Raw genomic sequence first — 23,353 nt, forward strand, 5'->3', positions numbered from 1 at the left:
CTCTGCAGGCAGGATCAACACCAAAGTAACTAGCTTTAGTAATTAGTACATGCTCGTTACACAAAAAAAAAGCTGTGAATATAAACAGTGTTCCCCAGTAACATCCATTCAGTAGTCACCCAACTGTTAACATTCTAACTTTGTTTTGGAGGGGGAAGACACTACTGAGAAGTAGGTTTCGATACTAATTTACGGTGTACTGATTACTGTGCACTAACTCTGGTAACTGTGTACTGTGTTAGCTCTTGGCACATTGTAAACATAAACTGTCTTACTTTTCTTTGAAAAAGGAGTACTCTATGTCATGCTTCCTGTGCACTGAGTCAGTACACAAGAAGATGCTATAAAACACCCAGTATGATGAAGATGCATGATCTCCCTTACTTATTGGTAACTTTTCTAGATTATCTGCAGCTTTTGAAAACTAAAACTCTTAGGCGAAATTTTGGTTTTGAAATACTTCATCGGAACATATTTTCCTAGCTTTCACTTAGTTTTAGTGATTTTATACATATTTTCACTAAAAATGCTAAGACTTACCTGTACGAAAAGATATCGCTGTGATGGGACCCCAGTCTTGTTGAAATTTCATCAGAGTTTCATCAAACTTTATGTTATGTAGAATGATATGACCAGATACAAGGCCGACTGCAACAACATCCACTGCTGGAGCCTGCAAGAAAAATTGAACAGCAACTGAAACAAAAAAGGAAAAGCTTGTTGCTACACTACTAACACCAACACGTACAAGACAATGTATCTAAGCCCAGGACAAATAGTAAAGAAACAAATACGGCATCTCACATGAGATCTTCTATTTATATTACCTTAAAGCATGACTGAACATGATAAATCTAAACCAAAAATGAGAGATGCAAGATGTTGCGCTTAGTCTCCACTGGATGAAACAATTCTGTTTCCAGAAGCTGGAACTCCTTTGACAAACATCTCACTAAGTTTTCAGTAGTTCTGGTAGACCATTATACACCCTGCCATGCATCCCCATCTTTACAAGTTTTATCCAGGACAACTGCAGACCATTTTCAAAGCTGTCATCAATGCTACCAGTAAGTTTTCATTAATTTTTATATCTACAAAAATACAGCAAATACAATTACAAAATATTTTCTTGAATCAGCAAAATCTTCACTTTATTAACCTCCAAAGCAAAATAAATTTAGCAAAAAACTACCAGTGTAACAGAAATTACACGATACACATGCATCTTGCAAACAAACTGTTTCTGTGAATTCTTTACATCATTCAGTGAATAAAGACTACAGACATCACGAACACAAAACAGCTAAGACACTAAATGCAACAGAACTAGGACTAGAGGAAGGGCAGATAATAAGCCTTCAAGTCTACCTCTTTTCAATGTCTAAAATACTCAGCAGAGGGTTATTAAAATTACCTGCGAGAATACGAGTCATCTTTATGGCTGTAATTTTAAGCGATATTTTGCCTGCTATTCTTGACCAGTTATGTAAGAAAATAAGATACCAAAATTACTAACTTGTTCAAGAGTTGTGACCGCTAAATTCCATCCTGGAAACGAGTATAAGAGTTTGCTGGAAAACAAACAAACAAAAAACATAAATCAATCAACCGCTGGGGATTTTCCACAACAAAATGGATGCTTTAGATGCACTTACACAGAAAAGTACCTCAGCTTTCTGTCCTTATAAATCAGTTAAAAGGGAAAAAAAACCCCTGTGATACTAATAAGTAAGGTTAAGAATAAAACTTATGGTTAATTTTTATTGAAAAAGTTAGTGTCATGCATTAATATCTCAAAGTTGACATAATTACATAATATGAATAGGGAGGAAGATCCCTTCTATGCCAGTTGCTCCCCACATATTTCTGCTCTGAACACACTTCTTCACAGTTCTTAACAGCAACATAAAAAGCCAGTCTTGGCCCAACTTCTAATTAAAACAAATCCTTCAGCTGCAGAGTAACTTCCCTAAATGAAGACACTAACGCATATTACAAGGACACCCCATCTTCTTTCTTTCAGAAAAGGTAACAGCAAAAATGTGACGCAGGACTGTTCATCAACACGGCAGTCATGCAGAACTTACTAAGGGTGAAATTATGAAGACAGTATTTAAGAACAGACATGACTAAAAAACTATTCCATCACCACAGATACAGGTTGTCATTCTTAGCAGACTGCTAGCAGACATGTGTTATCGCCTCTCACGTTCCTTTCTTGCCAGAGACCATCAAGCTTTCCCCTCAGTTCTTCCAATTTATTTTTTGTCTAATTGTGCCCATATCTATCTACAAAATAATCTATGTAGGGAACAAACAGTCAAAAATAGAAATTGCTTAACCCAGCAACATTGCTAAAACAGCAGTAACAGTCCCGTAAGTTTTTACACAATTAAGAGAAACTAAGTCATCTAAGGAAGACTTTTTGTCATCTAGGATGTATTGCATTTCAGATGCTGTGACAAGCATTGAAGAGACGTAAGAGTGCTATGAGTAGAGACATTTACTTTTCTGTATTTTCAGGTTATTCCTATTTCCTGATTTATATAGCGTATATGGCATCTCCAAAACATTAGAATATGAAACAAAAAAATTAGCAGTGATATCACTGAAAGTATACAGTAGTTACGAGAATAAAATACTGAACTATGTAAGTTGAGTTAACACCTATTTGCAGTATGTACATTATCATGCAGGCAAGTTCACTGTAGCTGTAACTTTCATGAGTTAGAAAAGCAGCTGATCGTGGTAGGCATGAAATATTGCCATTACGGATGGTGCTCTACTGGGACATGCTCAGAGACAACTACATGTCTACACACCTCTTATCTGAGTATAAGGAACAAATGCTAGTAATTACCTCCACGCTACCTGCCAGCATTTCCTTGGACACACAACAACCAAAAAATTAAGCTTGGAAGAAGTGAGGCAGAAGGCCTGAACATGCATTTACTATTATTTTAATTATTTTCATGAGAAAGCTATATGATTCCAAGAAATAAAAAAAAAAACCCCAAACCGTAATTAGAAAAAAAATTCTTGAACAATCCCTGACATTTTGCAGGGAGAGTAAACAACACGCAACTTGAAAGGCATCAGCATTTAGGGAGCAGCAGCATTCTTTGTTCCTGGAGATAAACCAACTGAAAACTTGTGCCAAAGGACTCAGTAAAACATTCCGTGTTCAAAACCTACTTAAAAGTATTGTTTGTTGCATACGAAACTACTTGGAGCATGACGTATATCCAAGTTATTAAGAATCTTACTTGGATCTTATATTCCATAGCTGCAAGCTCCCTTGTTCACTTCCAAGCAGAATTTTATTCAAATAGGTGCTGGGGTGCAGAACTGCAGAAACTGCAAAAGTGGCCTTATCAAAATCCACTTGAAGATACTCCTCTGCAAAAAGTAAGAAACAATGTTAGCGTGGCTACCCCTGCAAATCTGCAGGCTTGTCATCCCTTGGCAAATGTAAAGGCAGAACTGATGTTTACTCTGTACAAATCCCATAATTGGTGTTTCTTGCATTAAAGGATTAGCTAATGCATAACGGGACAGGCTAAACTTGTTTACATTATAACATCTGTTGGCTTGAAGGTATATTTTTTCCCTATAAGCCTACCTAGCACAACAATGCTGGCAAAACTATAGTGATTTATATCTTTCTGAAGGATTCCTGCTTCTGCCTGAGCAAAACACCTCATCTGATTAACATGCCTTTTGTTTGTTATAGCAACTTCAAATCTCTAAAGCCTGCCTGCAGCCACTTTCGAGACTCAGCATCCAGGGAACGACACTGGTCACAGCAATGTGAATGCTTTGTAAAGAAAAAAAATTGAGGGCACTGAAGCAGGATTTCTTAAGGCACTTTACAATGGCATGAGAAGATGCCAACTACAACCAAAAGATTATTCGTAAGAATTTAGTCTTACCCAGACTGGTAAATATCAAGGAACTACAGGATTTCAGAGATGGTGCCAAAGCTGCTGTACCACAGTCTTTACCAGAAAATGGAACACTAAAATGCAATTTCTGTATAAGCATATCTCTTTACATCCATATGGAACCTTACTGAGTCTCTGCATGTGATGCAGCATCCATTCATGAAAAATTATTGCAGGGTTAGGACTTCAGACTACCGTTTAAGTAGCATTATCATTTAATGATTTTTTTCTTTTTTTTAAGAATAAACTACTTCTGAACATGCGCATTTAAAAAACCCTTTTTAAAAAATTACTGGATGTTTAACAATGCTGTCCTACAAAGTAGTAACAAAAATAAAGTGTCTCTCACCTTCTGATTGTATATTCCAAACAATAAGAATATTATCAACATCCACGGAGATGACATGATCACCAAAAGGCTGCAGAAGGTGTATCCTTGCCTTGTGACCTTCATAGGTATGAACCACCTATAATTTCAAAATAGAAATGTTTTCAATATAAGTTGTTCAGGTAGCATATCATGTTAACGTAATACTGGAGGACAGCTGATACGTCAGCAGCAAGTTTAAATAAGATACAGGGAAAGGCCACACAACTTTAAGTGGAAGATACATAATTTTCTCTGATATTTAAAACTGTTGGCAGAAATATTTTAACTAAATATTTTTAATTATTTAGTTTAATTTTAATTCATTTAATTTTTGCAAATTAACAATTTATTTTTCATCTTTAAATAACTACCTAATTATTATAATTAATACATAAAACACAGGTCAGCAATTACAGAATTTCCTCTTACATTCTCCTATTTTATGCTTTTTATTCCTCCTTCTACAGTTTTTGTTTCCCTAAAACTGAAGGTAGTAAACATCTACGGAAATAGACGTTTGTAAGAAAATTAACTGTCTTGAAAACACAAACACTACACAACTGTTTTTTACTACTAAGCAATAAGTAAACGAATGAAAACCTCTTTGTTCCTGGCAAAAGCATGGAGAATATTGTCGTATGAAGCAAATATCAACATGCGGTCAGCTGCCAAACATGTAATGTCTTGTGGCAAAGCATTACCTGTTAATCAAAGAGAAGAAAAGTTCAACAAGTTTCAGGTTCATAACAAAAGAAAAAGCTTGACAGTGTATTTATTTAGCATGGTGACCCACCAAGAAAGTTCTCCTCTTGAACGTTACGTTGAATTTCTTAGAGAAATGTACACATTTCAGATGCACATATTACCATAAATAACATCACACCAGTAACAACAACATAAATAACATCAGACTGATAGATCACAAGGTGGTTCTTTTGAAAAACACTTAATAATAAATTACTGAATTGTCACTGCAAGTAAAGGCACATGTTAGCTTCATGAGGGCTTATAAAAAGTTATCCCAACATAACACTTCTGCAGACTGTCAGAGCCCCACAGCCCACTGGACTGGAAACACAGATGATAAATCAAAGTCTCAGCATTAGCAATGCCTATTAGGTTAAGCCATTCTGCAGACCTGGAAGCTAGTGACCCACTCCTGCACCCACTTCCTGATTACAGCTAAAGGCTCCAAGAATTTGCATCTCACTCTCCACCTTGTGACCGGTTCAGAAAGAGTATCTACTACTGTGATCTGATACTTTACTAGCTCAAATGGTAAAAGAGTCAAAGCTCCAGACCACACTGAGAAGCTGCTGGTGTCGTCCCAAATGGTAGAAAATGGAAAAAAATACTCTCGGGAAAAATACTCTCAATCTAGGGAAATATAAAAATGCAAATCACAGCGTTTAACGATTGCACAGAGAAACACCAGATCAAAAATCAGTCACTGTGGGAGCGTGCCTATGATACAAACTTACATGATCACACAGCAGCCTTCCCCACAACGTTGCTTTGTATTATGAATTATTACGGGACGCAAAGAATCCTGTACCCTTTGCTGTACTGCAGCACAGCTTCAATGGGAAGAACTAAACTAAGAAAATAAAACAGATTGCGCTTTATGAGAGGTTTCCTTTGTTAGACATGTTCCCATAGCGCCTCTGAAGTGACTTAGGCCTACAATCAGGTTACAGATAACTGGTACTCCACATGAGGTGTATGCAAGTCTGCTTAGGCCAAGACAGTTTTAGGCACACCCCAATTAAAAACACCACCACACAGAGGGGCACATAGTTTATTTTTTCAGTCACAATTTTGTATGTAAACACCTCAATTTCTCAAAAAACTTAAATGATTATGTCTGTAAGATGTAGCCCACTGAAAAGGACTTCACAGAATATGCAATGTTTTTCCGATTTTGTAAGCCGAAAACAGAAGTTACATTACTGTGTTTACAGCTGTAACTATTTACTGCTGATCTTCTAAATCTAGTCCCGGTTGTGTGACAGTTATTTATTCTCAAGTTTATAGGTGCTCTGCTAATGAAAAATATTTTGCTTTATGAGGTCTGTGTAAAAACTTTGTGGTATACAGAAGTAAAAATACCTACTTGCCAAGACAGCGTGCATCTCTCTGAATCATCTAAATGTCAGTTGAAAGGGACATTTGGAAATCGTCCAGTTCAACCTCCCCACCCAGCTCCTCCCAAAGCTGGATTATCACGAGTACTAGATCGGGTTAACTGCAGCTATGCCCAGCTGAGTCTTGAAAACTTCTGGGTAAGGAAATCGCTCAAGCTCTACACTGTGCTACAGTTCCCTCTTAGTCAGGGCCATTTTTCCTAACCTCCACAGTGACCCTCTCAAGCTGCAATCTGTGGCTGTTGCCCCTTACTACTCTGTCTACCATTACTACCACAAATTCAGCTCTGCCATCTTCATAACAGCCCTTCAGGTAACAGACTGCCTCTAGGTCACTCCATATTTTTCCCTTCGCAAGACTAAACAGATCCAGCTACTTCAATGTCTCTTCTCATACTGTGTGCTGTAGGCCCCTGACACACCCCAGTTCCTCAGCATCCCTCCCGAAAGAGAAAGACGAGTGGTGGGAGGGGGAGAACCACACTAACTGGGTGTCGGAGTCCAGGCACGGCCTCACCAGCACGAAGTACAGGAGAATAACAGCTTTCCCTGATCTGTTGGCGGCGTTCCTAACGTAGCTCAGTACATGGCTTGCCTTATTCACAGTTACTGCATTGTTGGTCCACGTTCAACCTGGCACCAGCACAGCCCCGGCTCCTTTTCGGCAGGATGCCACGCAGCTAGTCAGTTCCCGGCTTGTTCTGTCCCAGGTGCAGGATTCTGCACGTGCCCTTGCTGAACTTGGCGAGGTTTCTGTTGGCCGAGGCCTAGCGTTTTGCAACACCTCCCTGGCCTAAAGCTTTGCCATTCTGGGTGTCAGCTACTCCTCCCAACATAGTATTGTCTGCAAAGTTTTACTAAGAGTGCATGCCACATCACCCAGGCTGTTGGTGAAGGTGCTGAACAACACGGGCCCTGCTGTTGACACCTAGGGTGCTATGCTTTGTTACCAACTGCCAACTGGATATCAAGCCATCGATTCACATCCTTTGCATTCAGCAGTCCAGCCAATTTTGAACACTCCCTGAAGACTTTTAGTCCCATCTACACCTGTTCTGTTCCTGTAATTATTTTCCTCCTATAACGCAGCCTTCTAGTAACCACAAAACAACAAAAAAAGGGATCTGGAATTAACAGCTTTATTCACTGCTCGCTCCTTAAGGCCTAGGGGTGTTCTTCGAAGAACAAGATGACAAGAATAGGAGGTTCACAAGGTATATCCCTAAGAAAACTAAGTTACAGTTGCAACAGCAGTCTCATTTCCAAATTGATATGTGGTATTTCTGAGACTCCTTTCAACATATTTCAGTGTAAATATTAGTACATACAATTAATTTTCCATTTTTGAGTTGAGAATCAAGTGCAGATGTCAGATGTGTTAAAAAAAAAAAAAAAAAAGAGGGATGAACAATCTGCGCATACTTACTCACAGCAACAATACCAAGCTTCTTCACCTACAATGAAAAAGTTAAAAAAGGCATTTTTAGTGATTGGTTGCAATGAATTTGCTATAAACAGAAATTCAAAATTCTAGGAACCAACCTAGATGAGATAAGGAATTTACATGCCTGACAAGACAGAAAAATTATTCACCTTAGTTTACAGCAGTATCTACAGGAAAACCCACGGATAGCAAGTCAAAAGGAATGGGATAATACATTTGCCAAAAGACAACCATTCAGCAACAGTATGTTGTGCTTCTTGATATACTCTACCCTAATGCACAGGAAACTAAGCACATGTTTAGACACCTTGCAGAGCTTGGGCAAATTTGTTTTCACATCATCTCTGCTTCTATTTCCACTACAACCACACTATGTTATTATCTTATCCCTGCTCACAGAGAATTTGCTTCAGTTACAGTCATCTTTGCTCAGTGATGATCATTGTTACTATTTTAGTTCAAAGTCTGTGGAGAAGATTGACAGGAGTGAACACTAAAAGACTACCATAAAGGCACAGGAAGCTCTATGCTGTCTGCAGTCTGCTGTTCACTATTATCACTTGAATCAGTTCTGTTTTGTTACTGTTTCTATACATTGAAAATGCTTTTACCATACAGCAACAAGCGAGTCAATATCACAAGCTCTCATCTTGCAGAACTGAATTATGCTCCTCTGCTTCCATACAGGAGAAGTTTTAATACTAATGGATTGCCCCCCAAAATTGTAGCCCTCAAACGCTAAACCGCAGCTATCCAAACTGCAGATGTGCTCTGGTTTACCTAGCAACGAAAGAAAAGCTTCAGCGTCTGGGCGCTCCTCTGCTGGATGGATGGGCTGTGCTGCACCCGCCGGGCTGCCTACACGGCTCAACAAGCCCGTTCTGCCCTGTTGAACCAGCAGCCACCAGCCCTTCCTCCCAGCCACCCGCCGGCAAGCAGCCCCGCCTGCCGCCGCGGCCCTCCTCACACGCTCCCGCCTTACGACAGCGAGGTCGGGGAGGGAAGAGGCGGCGGCCCGGCCCTGTCCTGTCCCGCGCCCGGACGGGTCGCCCCGCGCGGCCCCGGCCTCCCCAAGGCCCAGCGCCGGCCAGCGGCTCGGCGGCTCGGCCGCCCGGCGGGGGACGGAGGCCGGGGAAAGGAGAGGGGGTGCCGGGGGCCGCGCACTCACGTTGTAGGTGTGGACGCTGCGCCCGACGGCGGTGGCCACGTAGAACTCGCGGTGGCGGCCGTGGTAGCGCAGCACGTGCGGGACGTGCCCGCTGAAACGGCCGAGCACGCGGAAGCCGGCGAACAGCCCGCCACCCTCACGCGCCATCCTGCCCGCACGCGCCCGCCGTCCTCCCGCAGGAAGCGTCCCCCGACCCGCTTCCGGTCAGCCCGCCCGCCACTCCTCCCCTCCCACCCCGGCGTGCGCCGCCGAAAGCGGTCCCCGCGGCGGCCCCAGTTCCGCTACCGGGGCGGCGCTGCCCGGCGGTACAGCGCCCAGCCGGCGGGGACGGCGCCCCGTAGCCCCGCTCCGGACGCGTGTTTGCCCGGCGAGGCGCGCAGGGGAGCGTCAGCGCCGCCAGCCTGGTGGGCGCGAAGGCCGGCAAAGCCCCCGCGAGGGCCGCGCGGCCGCCGCCGTGGCAGGCAGGGCACCGCCACCCCCGAACGCCCCTACAGATACTCCCCACAGCCACGACTGCTCGTTTTTTTCTTTTTATTCTTCTTTTTTCCCCCCCTTTCCCCTCAAAAAGCACCATCTCCGGCTCCATCTCCGGGTGCGGGGCGGCCCCGCCGCAGAGGCAGTCAGCAAGGCAGCAGAGCGCTCGGTACACCGGCCTCCAAGAGCGCATCCCGGCGGGCGGCGGCGCCGCTCCGGCCACCCGCCGCAACAGCCTCTGTACTTCCGAAGGTGTTTGTTTGTCTTTTGTTTGTTTAATAAATTATGTAAAAAAATCCCCAACCCGCAGGATGATTTCGTTGCGATGGCTGCACGGCGAACAATAAATACTCGGCAAAGTCCGGTGAAGGGGAAAAAATAACAAGCCACCCCCCGCAGCCACCTATCCCAAATTGATGTAGCTTCTGCACACCGCCATCAGCTCCCGGGCCTTGCTCTCGTCGCACGGGCCTCGGCTCGCCTTCCCGGCGGCGGCGCCCTGCCACCGCACACGCGTTAGCCGTCCGCCGCGGCAGAGCTCCCGGCCCTGCCCCCGGGCCTCCCCGCGGCAGGGCAGGGCAGGGCACGGCTGCCCCACCGCCCTCGCCCCGGTCCCGCACCCACCTCTGGCGACCGGTAGCCGGGGCAGTGCCGCCGCACGACGGAGAGGGTGCTGGGCCACAGCGGCGGCGGCGGCTCGCCGCAGCCCCGCGCCCTCTCCAGGACGCACTCCAGCAGCCGGCCCGCCCGCTCCGCCTGCCGGGACCCCTGTGGGCAGACGGCCGGTCACGCCCCCGCGCCGCGACCCCGGCCCCGCCGGAGCCGTCAGCCCTCAAGCCCCTTTCCCTTCAGCGCCTCCCCACGCATCCTTAAGAAAAGGTAACCCGCCCACCCATCCCTTCTCCCCCCTGGCTCCCCGCCCCGCCCCCTTCTCCCCGCTTCCCCCCTTTTTCTCCCTTACCCCCGTTTTTTCCCCTCTCCCCCCTTTTCCCATCTTTCCCCCCGTTTTTTCCCCTCTCCCCCCTTTTCCCATCTTTCCCCCCGTTTCCCCCTTTCCCCCTCTCTTCCCACCCTTTCCTCCTTTTTTCCCCCTCCCTCCCACCCCCTTTTGTGTTTGTTTGTTTGTTTGTTTGTTTGTTTGCATGGAAGGGGAATGCCACCTAGCCGCCGGGGGATGCGTGCACCCGGGCGAACCTCGGACTGCTGCAGGCCCGCCGGCGGGGAGGGCGCGTCCTCGCAGGTGTGAAAATCGAGTTGTAGCTCCTGGAGGGAAACAATAACAGGGGATGCTCGTTAAAGCCGCGGCCCCTGGCGCGGCCGCCGCCGGCTGCCAGCCCGCCCCGGACACCCCCTTATAGACCTCCCTCCCGCCCCGGCGCGCCGCCGCGCCCCCCCGGGGCCGCGCAGGGTGCGGGCGGCTGCGGGAGTCGGGGGGCGGCGGCGCGGGGCAGCCGGTGCCGGGCTGCGCCGGACTGCGCCGGGCTGCTCCGCCCGGGCCGGCGGCAGGGCTGCTCGCGCCGTGCGCCGCCCCGAGAGCCGCCGCCTGGTCTTTCCGCTAAGCGCCGGCTGCACGTGTGAACCATCCGCGTAGCTTCTAAACCACTTATCACCTTTGCAACCGTGACACCATCTTCAGCGTCGGTGAGGCATTACACAAGCGACTTTCAGTCCTACGGGTCTGCAAGGCGCCGGGAAGAGTCGGGTAGCGCTCTGGCAGCAGCCGCCCGGGCTCCTGCTCTCAGTCCCTGCCAGTCCCAGCTTCAGCGAAGCACATTTTAGGAAGGTCGCCGGAGGAGAGTAGGAGATAACTTCCCCCTCCTGTTTCACAGGCACCGGTTTACTAAACTAGCCAACTCCCGGCTTGCTAATCGAGATTTTCAGAAAGTAGCTGCCGGCGGTCAAGGGTAAAATCGTGGAGGCAGTGCCGTCCCGACAGTTTCCCTCCGATGCCACCAGAGAAACCACCAACCTCTTTTTTAAAGGTCATGTCTGGATTCAAAACGTTTAGGAGATCCTCTTGTATTCCGCCGTGGTTACAGAGGCTGAAATTGTAGGTAGATCCCCGCGCTAAGTCGGCGATCTGAAGAAAGATGATCAAGCCACAAAAGACTGCGTAAGAAAAAGCCAAAGGTTAATTCTCCTGCACCGCTACGTGACCCGACAAGGCACGGAGGACAGATCTGAAGAGAGGGATGCCGGTGCTTCGGGAGCACTAGAAAAACTGGTTGGTTACCCTTGTGATTATCCATGGTGTCTTTACACGTCGTTTTTCCCCTGCTGGGCTTCAGATCGCTGCTGGCTTCATATATGTACCTGTACGCCTACGGAAATGGAGGTTTACAATTCCATAACCGGGGCTCATTTGGACGTCTCATGCACCTCTTTCCAGAACTGTAAATAATAATTATTCAGACTTGAAGTTGTGTCACTGATTGGAAAAGAAAACCGGGGTAATGAATAATAATCAAACGCAGCATCTGAACCCAAAACAAAACAAAAGAAAACAAGAAACTGCGCAACAGCCAGTCTTGCATGAAATAAGTGTGAATAACCCTCCCCATAACTGCTTGGAGTCCACCTTCAGCGTGGACTATTGCAGTAACACGCAATTTTCTCTCAAAGGCGAGGCAAAACGCTTCAGGGCACCTGCAGATGGACTGCCCAGGGGTGGACGGTCATAACCTCCATACTGAGGTCGCAGGGGCATCTCCAGTGCATCGTTTTAACACTCTAGGGCGGGAGCGGGTACAGGGTAGTGGTCATTTCCCCCTACCGCCTACAGCTTTTTTTTTTCTCTCGAAGGTGAACGTTTTGTCTCACGAACCACTTTCCCCGGGGAGCCCCTTCGCTTGCACAGGCTGCGGGCGGTGCAGCCGAGGAGCACTTGCTCTGCCGTGGAGACAGCCTAGCTGACAGGGCAGGCGGCTGCTCCGGGCACTGGCGACCGGGATGCCCGGGACGTCGGCGGCCAGGCTGCCCCGGGCGCTGGCGACCGGGATGCCCGGGACGTTGGAGGCCGGGCTGCCCCGGGCGCTGGCGACCGGGGTGGCCGGGGCGTCGGGATCCAGGCTGCCGCGGGCACGGGGGACCTGGATGCCCGGGGCGTCGGGGGCCAGGCTGCTCCGGGCACTGGGGACCAGGATACCGGGGGTGCCGGGGGAGCCTGGCGAGACGAGGCATAGCCCCGCTGCCTCCCTCGTCCCGAGGAGCCCCCGGAGCCCTTTCTCCGAGGGCGGCCGGCACCCACGCCTCTGCCAGGGTCCCCACCGGACATTCCCTGGTCCCGCGAAAGTGGTTCACGGAAAGTGCCCCGGGAGCCGCTGGGGAAGCCCCGGCCGGGGCGGCGCGGCCCCCGGGGCGCGGCGGGGCAGGCGCGCGGGGCTCGCACTGCGGAACCGCGCCGAGCCCGGGCGAGCCGCACCTAGCCGCGCCTCCCGTCCCGCCGCGGGCACAGCCGCGGAGGCTTTAAGGCCAGGCTCAGCTCAGTTTCAGAGAAAGTTCGTGCTCGTTTTCGGGGAATGCTTCTCCGGCATGAGTCATTAGGGAAACCCAGGAGGACCGCCAGCGCCGCGGGAGAAAGGGCTGTTCTGGCCAGCGGAGCTGGGGACGAGCCGGAGCAGATTAGGCAATACCGCCTGCCGGCCCGGTGGAGCGGGTTCCCCCGCCCCCCTCCCGGATATCTCCCTTCTCTCTGTCTTCTTTTCCTCCCGTCCTTCATCTCGCAGCCCGGGCGGGTATTGCCTGCCGTCCCGCCCGGGGCTCGGAGCGGGACGGCGGGAGGCGCCGGGGTCCGGCCCGGCCCGGGGAGGCGCAGAGCGCGGCGCGGCGCTTCGCAGGCTTCGCCGGTGAGAGCTCCCGGTCGCTGGTTCAAAGTGTGGCATCGGTCCTGTGACTCTGTGTGTGTGTATAAATCTAATTCTAGTCAAAACGGACGTTTAAAAATGGATGCCTTAAAAGCTATTGCGCTAATTGAGATGCGGCTGCAGAGCAGATGTGCTGAGCTTTAGCCGAGCTTGAGGGAGCCTTATCGGGGTACTTCCCTTCATCATTGTCACAGTTTTGCCAAACAAGCCAACAAAATCCCAGTTTCCTAAAGGATGCCTTGTTCTCAGATTCCAGAAGCTGTTGGGGTTTTCTTAACTTGCAAAGTCGCGTGCCTTCATCTTTCTCTGGGACTTTTTGTCTGAAGTTGCTAATGGGCTTCATAAAAGTTAGTAAGTTAATAAAAATACAATTCTTCTAAATAGTTTCGTGTTTTTTGTTCGACAGTTGCAGAAAGGTTCACCCTAGCATAAAGGAAGGTAAGTTTTACTTAGGTAAACTTTAGGTAAGTTTTACTGTACTGCTGAAAACCAGCAGCATAACCACCGAAAAGCCTATTCCTGCCGTGAATTCAGTGTAATACTGATCTAAGGAAGGCAGTCAGGACCAGGAACATGTTATTTTTTACTTTCCATTTTTCATTTGTCTTTACTGAACAGGACACAACAAGCCTGTGAATAGTTAAATAAAGGTGTTTATTTGTCCTTACTAAACAGGACATAGTAATCCTGTGTATAGGTAAAAGGTATAACTTGTTTTAATGGGAATAACACTGTATTGAAATTCTTTTCCATTACTGCTAATATGCACATGCTTTTATTTCTGAAGTTGTGTCTCTGAAGTTAGCAGTAGAACAAAGTTGCAGCAGATACTCCCAATATAATCAGATCAGCAAACAAAAAATGTAGTTTTTAAAGGAAGCAGAGATGTATATGGCTATAAAAGATGGTATGCCATTCAAAACATGCTTGTAAGTAAGTTTAAATGAAAGATTATTAAGAGAAAAGGAATTTACTTCCTTTTTCTTTAATCACTTTTTTGTATGTGAAAAGTTCTGTGAATAAACAGTGTCTGTCACTTTCCTGCTCTCTAATTTCCACCCAGCAGTAACCTCAGAAATGGCAAATAATGATGAATATGTTTTAAAGTTTGTTTTCTGTTTTAACTTCTTCAGACGTACAGATTTGATTACTGCCATATGTACCAGAGACGCTGGGGGATGGAGGGAGGGAGGGAAAGAGGAATTTAGAAAAATCTGTCCATTTTTATAAGTATAGCAATTCCAAACTTTCAACTTTTACTTGCTCCAGCCATAAGAATGCTGAGGCCTCATGTCTGACAGCAGCTTTTGACGTGAGCCGTTGGCCAAATTTGAAGAATTTGGAAGTGGTTTCCATTAAGAGAAATAACTCATGACAAAAGGCATTTTTCTGATGGAGCTTTATACTTACAGCACATCTACTTTCTTCCCTAGTCCCTGCTGCCTGGTTGCCTTGCAGACCTCACATTTGTGACTGTGCTGGAGCAGCAGAAAGATGTGATTGAGAAATAGCTGTTGCTGTTTTGCTGCAGGTCGAGATGGTATCTGTGTGGTGGGACTGCTGCCAGCCCTCACCCGGAGAAGAAGAGTTCAAAGCCAACAAGAAGTCACTGACTTTGGTAGACATTTCTGATCAATATTATTGTATCACTGGCATTATAATTTGTCAAATTATTGTATTTGCTGAGCCAATTTTTGATTGTTACATCTTGGTACATGTAGCTGAAAGGCAAACCTTATGCTTTTTTTTTTGTACACATGAGCAATATATTCCTTCCTAAAATACCTCACTGCTACGGAAATGCCGTCATATCCAGGATGTTTAACATGATTATACTTTGGATATGTAGGATTCGGGAATTTCTTAAATTATGAAATTATGTACTTGGAAAGGAGAGGTGGGGGAGGCAGTGATTACCTGAGGGAAGCTGGGAGGTGGGAAGGAAGTGGGTCGGTGCTGAGGACATGCACGGTGTATGTCAGAGCCCCAGTGCCCAGCACAGGCTGCCCTGGGGCAAGGCAGGTGCACACAGCCTGCCTGTGACCTGCCCACACTTCCCAGAAGCCACACGCAGAGGAGATCCTCCATCTCCCCAGGCAAACACCGCTCAGGTTTCTATTTTGATGGATCGGGCTGTGGCTGTAGAGTTCCCTGCTGGCCCCTCTACTGGTGCAGAAGGCACTGCACACTTCTGTGGTGCCCAGCACCATCTAATCGCTGGTGACAGCACCCAGCCAGCTAACCAAAAATGCCTTGCCTGTAGAAGGTTTCAGGTGTGAATGTCACCATCAAGAAACCTGTGCTTAAGCAAAGATGAAGATGATGTTATAGATACCCTTCATGCATAGACCATGGGGGTAAAGCTCAATGGCCTCACATTTTTTCATATGTTTTTGTTAAAACAGTTTTATTTCAGAAAATGATGTAAATATTTTTTTGAAGTATTGTAATTTCCAACATAGTGGAAATTTGAAGCGTTGGCCTAATTTTTTTCCATATTCTCATCTGATGCCTGGACCTTGCTCTTCCTGGTCCCAGGCACACAAGCCTGGCTGGTTGTCCCTACATGTATTTAGGAGCTTACCTTCTCAAACTCAAGCAGCAGCTGAATGCTGGTGGTGATCTCCACATGCCACTTGGAAGAGGTGTGTGCATCCCTGTCAGAAGCACCTGAGGTTGGCTGGTGGCTGGTGATGAAAAGAATAATTCTGAGAGAGTGTAGCCGCTGTTGCTTTTGGTACTCCTCAGCTTCCCCCAGAGATCAAAAGACATGTCAGCAAAACACAGGAGTATATCCACATTATTGGGAAAAAAAAATAGCCCTTTTGATTTAATAGGCCATGATGATGGTATTTATTTGGGTAGCTGCCGACTAGAACATCAGCATATCAGCAGGATGTGGGTCCTGAGATGAAAACAGATTCTCCCAAACCTCCAACGCTGGTGGCTTCTATATTGCAGTAGAAAACCCTAGGTTTGAACACCAAGGTGGCTAAACCCCACAACATCAACAGCAGGCACAGCCTTTCTTTTAAGAACTTCATACAGATCTTAACAGTATTCTCAGGACTATTTGTTTCTAAAATCAAGTTCCTGGCTCTTCAGGAAAGCGAACACCCATCAGGAAGAGAAGCTTCAGCATCAGGAGCCAGACTGACAGCCACCTTGCTTTGGCAGGATCCAGACTCTCAGCTGAGGTCCTTTCCATCCAGGCTGACTAATCATAGCAGTGGGGATCTTTACTCTCTGTGCAGGTCAGTTGCTAGGAGGAAGAAAATATACATTCCCAGCAGGAGTCACACTGATTCATTGCCAGAAGAAGACTGCAAAGGCTCAGCACACTTGCAGTTAACATTAAAACCCTTAAGAGATTGCAGTCTATGGTTTAAACATATTTTTCCCTCCTGTCCTACCCACTGCCAACTCCTGTTCTCTTGACATATCCATTTCATCTGTCCAAGCATCTTCTGCCTCCATATCTCCAATGTCAGCCTCTGAGTCTTTTACCCTTCTATTCTTATCCAGTCCACCATTTTCCAAGTCCACCCTTAAATGTTTATTTTTAAGCTTTTACTTTTCCTAGGTAGAGAAAAGTCTACCTGCTGTCAAACTTCTCCCTTGCTTTCTCCTACTCCTCATCTTTTGAGATCCCATGAGAAGTTACAAACAAATGTCTTAAGACATCAGTTGCATCTACTCTGGTTCACAAATGCTAAAATACCAGAATTGTAACCATGTCATGATTTTGGGGATTCTCAGCTCATCTGAGTTAAGGCTGTTCAGATACTTTAGTCTTGCATGTTCAAACCTTGTTAACATATTTAACAAGTGTAGCGTGCATTTCCCGAGTTAGTGAATGGTCATTACAATAGTGCTGCCATCTTTTACCTCTTTGTCCTTGTTTCGGCTGGGATAAAGTTAAATTTCTTCCTAATGCTGTGTTTTGGATTTAGTATGAGAAGAATGTTGATAACACACTGATGTTTTTAGTTGTTCCTGAGTAGTCTACGAGTCAAGGACTTTTCAGCTTCTCATGCTCTGCCCTGTGCACAAGAAGCTGGGAGGGAGCCTAGCCAGGACAGCTAACCCAACTGGCCAACGGGGTATTCCATACCATATGACATCATGCTCAGTAGATAAATAGGAGGTGTGGTCCAGGAAATAGAGGTCACTGCTTGGTTATCAATCAGCACATGGTGAACAATTGCATTGTGCATCACTCATTTTGTATATTCTACATCATTATTATTATTATTATTATTATTATTATTATTATTATCCCTTCCTTTTCTGTTCTTTTAAACTGTCTTTATCTCAATCCACAAATTTTACTTCCCGCCCACCCCCGCCTTCGAGTCTCTCCTCCATCCCCCTGGGCGGGGGGAGAAGTGAGCGAGCGACTGTGTGGTGTTTGGCTGCCTGCCAGGTTAAACCACAACACCCTTTCTTTCAGTAGTACTCCAGTTTAAGTCCGCTGTTCTTCTCTCTCAAATTTAATATACTTACTTCCTTACAGTAGGGACTTACTCTCCCTACACTTTGAAATGTAGTGTTTAAGGAGAAATTGAAATGAAGCATATGGAAGTACTTCGACCAAGTCCAGGGTGCATGCAAATCCAAAAAAATGGAAGACATCACTTCAAACTGATAACAAAATAACTCTCAGCATGCTGCTGGAGTGTAATGAACCTGCCTTACATCAGAATTGGATATCCACTAGCTGTCATTACAACAGAATATGTCTGACCATATGACAAACACTTTTTAAATCACCAAAACAGGATTAGGAAACTCACCTGACCTCTTACTCGTCATTTTTCCTTCAAACTCTAGCTTCGAAGTCACCACATTTAGCTAGATTATTCCGGCTAGTAAAGATGAGGAAACATCAATTTGAAATATTTCACCAAATATCTGGGGTTTGTCACATCCAAGAATTATTTCAGCAGAAACCCAGTTGGATTATTGACATGGTTTTTCAAGGGAGAAACCCTGAGGCCCTTATTCAGCGAGGTGAATTAAAAACTCTGAATTCTTGAGAAAGTCAGTCTCACCGCTGTTGAAAGCAGTGAAACCGAAAGGACATCCTTCTCCTCGATCAGTCACTGGATTCACAACTTCTGGAGAAGCTGAAGAATGATATATATCCAACTGGAAACATTGATTGCTAAATAACATTTCGTTTTTCTGATATACAACTGATAATCTTTAAAAAAACCACAGTAGCCTGTTCCTTCTCCTATATTCGCTCTTCCATACACTTTGTTGCTTACTTTAACTTTATGCAATGAAAATTTTATAAAACGTTTCTGAACATTTCAGTTGCACACTGTTTAACAGGAATATAATCAGACAAACACTGCATTTTCTCTCCCCCTACTCTCAAAAAGAGCAATGTGCCAGAAATCTGCTCTATGTAAATAATGCTGAATTATATTTCGCCAGGAAAGATTGCCAAGTAGAGTAACAGATAGATGTAGTACAGGCTCAAGGAAAGCAAATGGAAATTCCTTCTAACTAGAACCAAGAGGATGTCTAACTCTCACTTTACTCCTGGTTTAAAGTACCTTCACTTAGAACTGCAATCCCCAGTGCTGCTGCTCAGCTGTTGCATATCCCAGGGATACTCACTCCCTATAGGAAACCCTCTACCCAGCAGTCTTCCTTAATAACATCCCAAATAATTTCAAGGACTCCTTGCATCTCACGGCCTTCAATTGGCATCTGGTGCTGCAAACAACCCATGGTCTCAAGACAGCCCAGGAAAGCTACAGCACATGGCAGCACCTTACAAGGCACTGTTTTGGACTGCCCTACTTGTCAGCCTGGGAGAGTTGGAGGAATATCTGCACTGAAAGCACAGCAGTTGGTTTATTTGTTCCTGCGTTCATGGCTCGCTCCCTCCCTCACCAGCCCAACAGCAGAGAGAGGCAGGCTGCCTGTCCCACACCTGGGGAGGGCAGCGGCATTTCCCACCTGCCCTGGAGCCCCGAGCAGCGATGGGAAGGGTCACAGCCTGGAAATGGAGCTTTTGCCTCCCGCCAGAACCCCCCTCTCCTGCTGGTGCTTCCTTCACTAGTTGGCCTGGTGGCATGCTGCAAGATACATCTATCCCAAAAGCCACCGGAGTATTACATTGGACACAAGCTCACTGTAGCTTGTGTGAGGCTAAGAAAGCTGGAGTGTGGGTATCCATTTCACCTTATTCACGTATTACATCTTGTTCGAAGTTTCACATCCCCCACCGATCCCTGAGCACACAGCACGTCTCCGAGCAGTCCCTGCCTGCTGGCCCCGGGCTACTCCCCATGCCCCAGCCTGGCTGCAGGCAGCCACATGCTCTCTCAGCCCTGCTGCCACTCCTGCTTGCTCTCTACAAAAGTCTGCTTTCAGATAACCCAAATGTCTCCCATCTCTCTGTCTTTTAACTTTCCTCTTATTTTTCTGCTCATGCTATCTGTTAGCACAAGCCAGGCTGGGTGAAGGGTGGAGGGCAGGGGACGCTGTGGCTTTTGCACCCATTCCCAAGTGGGAAGCACCAGTTCAGACCTGCGACTGGTGTGGATCAGTTGCAGTCATGGCTTGACTGGAGCAAAATGTTCCCACATGAGTTCTGTGTGATTAGAAAACATAGCCTGTGGTAGAGGCATTGAAACAGAGCTTGAAGTTTAATTTGGCAGAGGGAATGAACCCAGAGCTCAGGCAAAGAAGAGCTCAGGTCTGTGCACAGTCTTGACAGCTGCAGGGCAGAGGTGCCCAGCATTCAAAGCAGGGTGTGAAGTAAGTGGAATGGACAGGAAAATGAGACTTTGAATTTGGATCCGTGCTTAAGTGGTGCTGGGGAGAAGGTTCTTCCCTGCAGAGAGACAGAAACATCGTCTCTGGGCACCCAAGGGAAGCACGACAGGAGCCACGCGGCAGCATGGTGCCGACTGACTGAACGCAGCCTGATGGGTGGCCATGTAACAAAAACACCTGTGTGACGTACCGCTGAGTAAACCTGCATCTTCTGCTGTCACAGCGAGGGGGCTGTGTCGCTGAAAATTTAGTAGGGAAGAGGGAGGTCGTAGGTAGAGTAAAGGGAAATCATGGGGTTTTTTTCTGTCTCCTTCCCCGTGGCACCGGAGATGCTGGATGCCTTACTGGGAATTGCCCTTGGACAGTAGGGCCCTGACCCGTAGGGGATTAAAAGCCAAATATTTGTTCAACTGCAGCTGCTCTGTGGCAGCTCATAGGCAGCGGGTACTAAGAGGAAGCTGGGAGCCAGTCCCTGCTGCAGGTGGGAGTGGGGTCTGGTAAGTTAAACTAAACTGGGGAACATTGTTCTTACAGCCTACATGAGCAGGTTCAGAAAGGTTGCTACGGGGAAATGCCTGCTTACTCATGCAAATGTATCTCCATTTAATGTCTGTTGACAAAAATTATGAGCAGCTGGAGCCAACTCACTTTGGCATTTTAAAGTTATAACTATTTGTAAGTTGGCAACCAATACCTTAATCACACTTTTAAAGGCTGTTCCGAAAAGAACATAAAGCACTCTGGCATTGATGTTTGTGTAAAACCAGCCATTTCGTTGGCTCATGAGTTGAAAGATTAAGCCAACCTTTTTCCTGGTCTTGTAGGTCTTGATTCACCGTGTGTTACACAGCATGAAATAAATCAAAGCTGCTGCTTTCAACTCCAGCATTGTTTTAAGAGAGCCGCACTCTGATTTTCCAATTGTGGGAAGAAGCTGGAGAAGCAACAAAATCATGGTTTGTGGAACTGGAAGGGACTCTGCTGTCTGAGACTCCACATGAAGCAGGTACTTCACATACTGTGTGCCAGCTTTCAGCATGTGCCACACAAGCATTCACAAAAGAATAGCTCAGTCAGAGATTGATTGACAACAGGTCTTTTGCTTTTTTATTCAAAATACTCTTTTCCTATTAAAAAAAAAAAGAATAAAAAGAAAAAAGAAAAAAAAGTAATAGAAACTGAAATTCACTCTGATCCTTTTATATTCTATATGCACACATGGTCTTAAAATAGAGAGCTACTGAAAAACAGGCAGAAATATTTGTGACAATGGAAATGTGTCTTTGGAAAGTTTAATGCAAAGTTTAGCATCATGTTGCACAAGGTGAAATAGCACAAAGGAAACATTAATGAATAGAATTACAGCATATAGATTTAATAACAACTTCAAAGCAAGAGATACTAGAAAAGTTAACAAATGTTGTCCAGAAAGTAACATATTTTACTGGGAAAAATAGACTGCAGAGTATAAATTTAAGTACATTGTTTCCAGTAAAATATGGTGATTTATATATCTTCATAAATAAAAAACTAGGAGGCATTAGGGAATTTAGATATGGTAACCTTTTCAGATAAACATATTTTTTAAAAAGTTAAGTTTTCTGAAGGACGCACCATCATTGATTTACAAGTTATTAGCTTTGTGCTGGAGCTGAACAGTATATAACTCCTATTTTGATGATAACATTTAGACGTTAATTGCCAAGAAATGTTTAAAACAGATGTTTTGCATATTGAAATGTAATATTTCTTATTTATATAATAACAACTGCCTGAATGGTAAGATTTGTTTCTCTTAGGAGAAAAAACATAGGTGGCATGAATGAATTACTCCTTTTGTGCAGCTCTATTTAGTTCCAAGGAACGTATGCGCAATCTCATTTTCCTGGAGGCTGCAGAAAGAAGGTGTGGAAAGAAGGAAAGAAGTGTTTGTGCCTCTGCTTTTGTCTCATGATAGGCGTCAGAGCAGGAGCCTGAACCCGCTAGTTTTCCAGCTGCCTCAGAACTTCCTTTTTTTTCTCTTGAACCTCAGAAAAAGATGCTCAAGCAGGTCTCCCTCTGGTTTTGCACTAAAAACCAGCTCTGTGGCAGAAATTACTACATGGTCATTGTAGTACCATACCTTATCCCAAATCTATCCATCTTTTTTCTGTTAAACTATAAAGTTGACATTCCTAGTGGTTTGCAGATCTGAAATTTTTTGGAAACATAACTATGTACAGATTCAGATTTCATGTCCTGGCTATTTCTGCCAACTTGAAACTTTGAAAATCATCTCATCCTGTTCAATTTTCTTTAGAAGTGCAAGTATTAAGTTAAGAGTAATTGCCAAGACTATTTTCAGTTTCTGAAATTGTAAAATCAAAAATAGTTTGAGCTGTTAAAGCAGCTATTGAGACCCTGTGCAAAGGTTTTGCAGCAGGAGCAGACATTATGAATGGCCCCTATAAAAACCCTATTTCAGAAGTGCCTGGAAAGCTGGCAAGCCATGCACAGCTTCAATCTTCTTTTTATTAATAGACGCGCATTCTCTCCTCTGTACTTGCACAGTAGATTTTATTGTGGAATCATTCCCATAGATATTGAAATCTGTTGTTAGTCCTTCTCTCCCTTATAATCCTCCCTTATAGAATATTTTATGATTTTTTTTCTCCTCAGTTTTTTCCAATTGTCAGAAACACTCAGGAAATTAATGACAGTCTTGTTCAGGCACACAAAAATGCCGATAGCTAAAGCTCCCCAAAACAGAAGTTGTAAAGTTTTAAATACTTCACCCCTCTCCCTTGCTGAGTGCTGATGATGTCATACTTTGTCTTCAGCATTAGAGCAATTTTCTCAGTGTGAATGAGCTGCTTCTAAACTATTTCATTCACTTATTGTTGCAGAGAAAATAGCTATAAACTTCATCTATAAAACAACTTTCCTGCTACTTAATACATTATCGATTAACTGTATTTAAGTCAAGACAGTTCTTAGCTCAAATAGCATAAACTCTGGCATTTTGTATAAATTCCAAAGAGGCAAGTTTTGCACACAACTTTCCCATAATGAACAGGTACAAATGCCCAGTCATGGGGAATCTCTGCATAAGGGCTATTGGGAGGTCAGTTTCAAAAACCTGATTTTGAAACTATTTCAAATCGTTTCC

General features: G+C 45.5%; 1 protein-coding gene and 1 long non-coding RNA gene across 4 annotated transcripts in view; one reads left to right on the plus strand and one right to left on the minus strand.

Moving 5' to 3' along the window:
* The window catches only part of WDR36 (WD repeat domain 36), a 32,996-nt gene extending 23,727 nt beyond the window's left edge, over positions 1-9,269 (minus strand). For all 3 annotated transcript variants that reach the window (XM_075137797.1, XM_075137798.1, XM_075137799.1), the window contains exons 1-7: positions 9,071-9,269; positions 7,885-7,912; positions 4,915-5,015; positions 4,294-4,411; positions 3,267-3,399; positions 1,517-1,571; positions 541-673 (exon numbers count right to left, since the gene is read on the minus strand). In XM_075137797.1, coding sequence (XP_074993898.1) covers positions 541-673; positions 1,517-1,571; positions 3,267-3,399; positions 4,294-4,411; positions 4,915-5,015; positions 7,885-7,912; positions 9,071-9,217 — 715 coding nt within the window. In that variant the 5' untranslated portion in view covers positions 9,218-9,269. The remainder of the gene's footprint in view (positions 1-540; positions 674-1,516; positions 1,572-3,266; positions 3,400-4,293; positions 4,412-4,914; positions 5,016-7,884; positions 7,913-9,070) is intronic.
* Positions 9,270-10,358: 1,089 nt separating this feature from the next.
* LOC142075818 (uncharacterized) lies at positions 10,359-14,973 on the plus strand. Its single transcript, XR_012671037.1, has 3 exons — positions 10,359-10,423; positions 13,814-13,845; positions 14,939-14,973. It is a non-coding gene; the product is annotated as an uncharacterized LOC142075818 (long non-coding RNA).
* The last annotated feature ends 8,380 nt before the right edge of the window (positions 14,974-23,353 follow it).

Source organism: Calonectris borealis, chromosome Z, assembly GCF_964195595.1.
Source record: "Calonectris borealis chromosome Z, bCalBor7.hap1.2, whole genome shotgun sequence".
In the NCBI taxonomy this organism is placed as follows: domain Eukaryota; kingdom Metazoa; phylum Chordata; class Aves; order Procellariiformes; family Procellariidae; genus Calonectris; species Calonectris borealis.